We start from the raw sequence: 4,659 nt of genomic DNA, 5'->3' as shown, positions 1-4,659 counted from the left end.
TAGATGCGTCTTGTTTTGCACGCGATATTTGGCACTACATTATGACAACTCTTTAAACGTCTGTACAGCGTTAATGACTGAATTAAAGATATTGGTGATAGGATTTATTTTCTTAGTTAGACCATTATCTATTATTCTAGAGGGCACATCCCCCTTCTGGCAACCCCCTGATGTAACATTTGGATGGGGGACGGCACCGAAAAAGTGGTCACTTTTTTAACAACATTTCTCAAACGAAAACCAGTGTTTGGGGCCTAAATAGGGCATTTTTTCACTGTTTGAGGCCTCAAAAGGGGGGGGGGGGGCAAAAAGCCGTCGAAACACGCTTATATGAGGGAAAAGGTTAAGACTTTCTTTGAAACGCAAAATTGTCACAATTTTTATCTTAAGACAAACTTAAGACTTAGGACTCTCCATGAAACGCAGCCCTGTCTTACAAGCTGTCTATCTGTGCTAAGGGGCTTAAAACACCTTAGCACACCAATCCTCATAGTCTCTGCTACATCGTAGGACCACTCCCCTTGGCATTAGTCAGGATATTGGCGGCTGGCGGGCAGTTAAAGTTCTAGACTTTGCTTATTTTTTGCAATCCCAAGTTCTTCAAATCTTCTGCCAATGCCCTGTGCCCTCTCAGCAATGTGCACACTCTGTGGGGAAGTGAGAAGACATCATGTACTACTGTCTAGACACAAGATTGAAACAAGGTTAACGCAGACTTATTGACCTGTCAGTAGACCTACATTTATGTACATACTTACTTCTTGAATTCCGTTGTAAAGCAAGACTTTGCATCAGATTTTAAGAAGATACATTAGTTTAAAATGATAACAGCTGAATTAGGCATCTGGGATAGTGAGACTAGAAATAACGACTAGGTGAAGGTTAGTTCTGGCTCCCAAAACTTTATAAGCCGCTTTTTAAAAAATATTACTTTCATCTGATGCGGCATTGAAGATATGAATTAGATCTGTTATGAAACCAGAATAAGACATATTTTTAAAAACCTTATTTTTAATTTTTCAAATATCCTTTACCTAAAAATAGTTCTTGTGCGCATTAATCAGATAAAACAATCATTTTAACATCATTCTAGACATGATTTCAATACCCATATGTAAGGAGTGGAGAAATAAGGTTAAAAGGGTACATGGAGAACCTTCAGTGACAGCATTACATATTTAAGAGAATCCCTATGTAAGATAATGTACAGTAAGCTGAAAATGTACAGCATTAAAAAGTGGCATGTGGTTATGGGATAAAAACAGGGTGTCAACTTCGTACTTGGCTACAGCTGCCTAGAACTGGTTTAGGGTCAAGTTCAACATGAGTTAACAAAAGATTTTTACAAATCTTCCTATTAACTAAAGGCAAATAAGGAAATAAGCATAAAATAACCAATTAAAAGCTTTTTCATTTACAAAATCAGAAATTCTAATAACAAAATTACACCAAGAATGATCAAACTCAATAATTTAGATGAAACTTTACCACTTGCTATGCTAAGAATAACAGTCTAATCGTCCCAAGACAGATTGACCTCATGTCAAATTGGCCCAATTTTTTGAATGAATAAATAATTTACTTTTCCCCAAATGGAATTGTGATAAAAATGTTTATATATGACAATTATTAAATCCCCCCCCCATCCACCCCCTCCTCAAAGCAGTCAATGAATTTAAGATTTTTTTAATTTACTAGCCCAAATTCCAGTTTTGAATTTATTCTACTATATATATAACTAAATTTTCTTAAAATTTTCACTGGCCCGAACTAATTTTCACTGGCCATGGGCCTCTGGGCCAGTGCTAAATTCGATGACAGGCAAAGTTGTTTTTTTCTGTTAAACATAAGCAAATTTGAGTATACAATACTCCTTTACATATACATTTACACATTAATGCACAATCATTAATCAGGTTGTGCTTATTTGTTTTTGCAGACATGTCGTTTTGGATAAAGTTTTTTCAAGGAAAGCTGGTATACCCGCTGGCGATGCTGCTAACTATGCAGTGACATTCACAGATAATAGGATTACACGAGCTATGTTGTTAGATCTCACTAAAGAATATCTCAATGATATGGGCATATCTATACTGGGTGATGTCATTGCTATATTGAAATATGCCAAAACTGCTCACAGTCAGGTAAGCTGGCATTAATGTCAATGTTTGAAATTTGAAAGATGATGACAATATGTTAAATAGATAAATTATGATCTTCAAATTGTTTTTAGTATTCATACTGAAAACATTAACTTTATTTATATCATTATTTGAAGATATAACTGGACATCTAAAGTATTTTTACTTTCAACCAAACTGGAAAGTGCAAAGTCTTAAAATATTTTACTCAACACAATCAATTTTTAATACAGTTTAACTTTAACCTTAAAAAATGGATGTGTGATTCTGAGCAATTTCTTACATTGAAGAAAGTACAGTTGATTGTTTGTTATTATAGTATAAATAGTATGACGTCTGAATCAAAGCCAGCCCTTATAATTTAGTTAAACTTTGGGTGTTGTCTCACAATGTTTATGTATTTTAGGATGCAAGAGATAGGGCATTAAGAGATACTACTATAGCTGAGGTTATTACTCCAAAACGGTCAACTCGTAAGTAATATGTTTTTATTTTGGTATTCCGTTTTACAATTCCATTTCATTTTTGGTATATGATAGAAACCTATTGTCAGAAAAAAAAATGTCACTTTCTTAACATTGTACTTTTATAACAAAAAAGATTTGTTTGTAAAATAAAAAGTTTTCAAATAATTTTGAACTTGTGAATAAAAAAAAAAAAACACAAAAAAACATGATTTTTTCTTTTTGGCTTTAAAATGTATTTAAACATGAAGACTTTAGTGACACCAATTGAGGCATTAGATGTTGTTAGAAGACATGTTCAGGCAAACCTTAATTTTGTCATTTACACAGATTAAACAGAAGTTGTATATTGAGTTACATTATTATAATATTAACAGTTGCAAAATTTTGTGAACAAGTTTATAAATAACTGATTTTGAAATGTCATGTGCTGCACAATTGTGTATTATTTAAAATTATCAATAAACAGCATAACATGTTACTGAACATTATCATGATTATGTTTATTAAAGGTGCAGTACATGTATATTTTCTAAAGAAATATTTTTCAGATGATTGCTATTGCACCAAATTTTGTGTTACAAAATGACTTACATAAAAGTACTCTGCACAACTTCTCACTTATTTACTCGAATTGATTTGATGTAATTATTACAATACAAATAATAACTTACATGTGTACATTTCTATATTGTAGCTGCCAGTCGTACTATAGGGCATTATTTAGGAAGTGCAGATAGAAGTGCCTCTCCATCCCTCACTCCATCTCCTAAAATCTCACGAGAACTCTCAGCCAGACTTGGATCACCTACCTCAGGTAATTTTCTTCCATTATTTTCTTTCATTATAAAAATCATAGTGATAGAGGTCATTCAAAGGAAATTGCTTATGTGTACTAGGTAATTGGTAGATAATTATATATACCATACTTCAGGATATTTTCATGATGGAGAATATTCTCTGTCATAGCACAAAATATAGTGGTGGTTTTACTTCAAAGCTTGTAAATTTCACAATTTTGCAATAGGGGTGAAAACATGACCAATTATTTTTAAAAAGTAATGTTTGGCAAATATATACCTTTCAGTTTACATGTTATGCTAAGATTTCTTTTACTCACTAAACACTAAAAAGGTGTTGTTGGTTTTTAGCAGTACTGTTTTTAATAAGTTTTCTTTCAAATTTTATTCTTTTCGTTTTCTTTATTTTTTTTTTATACAAAAATTGAATTATGAATAGACAAGATACAACCTTCTGGTTATGGAAGAAGAAACAATCAAATTTCAATTTCACAGTCAGTGTTGTTAATCAAGAAAAACAAAATGCAAAACTTATTTTTGTTCGTACACGATGCTATTACTTACATTTTTGCAGTCAGTTTTCTTTTTACACATAATACTTTGTTACTTTTAATTAAAAAAAAAACACACTGTCTTTCCATAGATAATACTTTATATTATCACATTATACTAAATTCTGATATGTGTTAAACAGAATCCCTGCCAGCACCCTCAACAATAAAAATTACAACTCGAAATATTCCTAAGGAGGTAGTGCCTGTACCGAAGAAGAACCGTCGTGTGTTCCCAGAAGATGAAGGTCATTATACTATTAATCTACCTCAAGGCACTGCCACTAAAACAAAGAAAATACTGGCACAACAGAGACAGCAAGCCGAGTTACAAAGAATAAGGGCAGAGGAAGGTTTGTCTCTTATTCTTTTTGTAAATGTGACAAGATTTCACACTCATTCTTCTTGTAAATTTTATGTGACACTGTTTCAAGGTTTGACAAGGATTTACACTTTTTCTTATAAAGGTTTCAGAGAATGACATGTTTTCACACTTATTCTTCTTGTAAATGTGACAATGTTTCAAAATTTGACAAGGTTACACATATATTCTTCTTTAAAATGTGAAAAATTTATGCATAAAGCCAAATCGCTAGTGATATCTATGCCATTACAACTTTGTTACAGAAAAAAAGAGGGTCAGTAGTAAACAGAATTTCAGTGTTCTCGCGCGTCTTGGTAAGGAGAAACCCCCAAAATGAGC

At 32.5% G+C, this 4,659-nt stretch overlaps 1 protein-coding gene across 1 annotated transcript; it reads left to right on the top strand.

The window, feature by feature from the left end:
- Positions 1 to 1,941: 1,941 nt before the first annotated feature.
- LOC132723193 (uncharacterized protein C19orf47-like) lies at positions 1,942 to 4,613 on the top strand (the record flags this gene model as incomplete). Its single annotated transcript, XM_060707869.1, is given in 6 exon segments — positions 1,942 to 1,965; positions 1,968 to 2,144; positions 2,548 to 2,614; positions 3,303 to 3,422; positions 4,100 to 4,309; positions 4,584 to 4,613. Coding segments are annotated over 6 exon segments (628 nt in total), but the record flags the coding sequence as incomplete, so codon positions are not given.
- Between the last annotated feature and the right edge of the window lie 46 nt (positions 4,614 to 4,659).

The sequence above is a fragment of the Ruditapes philippinarum genome, unplaced genomic scaffold (genome assembly GCF_026571515.1).
Source record: "Ruditapes philippinarum isolate M1 unplaced genomic scaffold, ASM2657151v2 ctg21536_1_1_1_1, whole genome shotgun sequence".
Lineage (NCBI taxonomy): Eukaryota > Metazoa > Mollusca > Bivalvia > Venerida > Veneridae > Ruditapes > Ruditapes philippinarum.
This window is presented reverse-complemented; position numbering and strand designations above follow the sequence as displayed.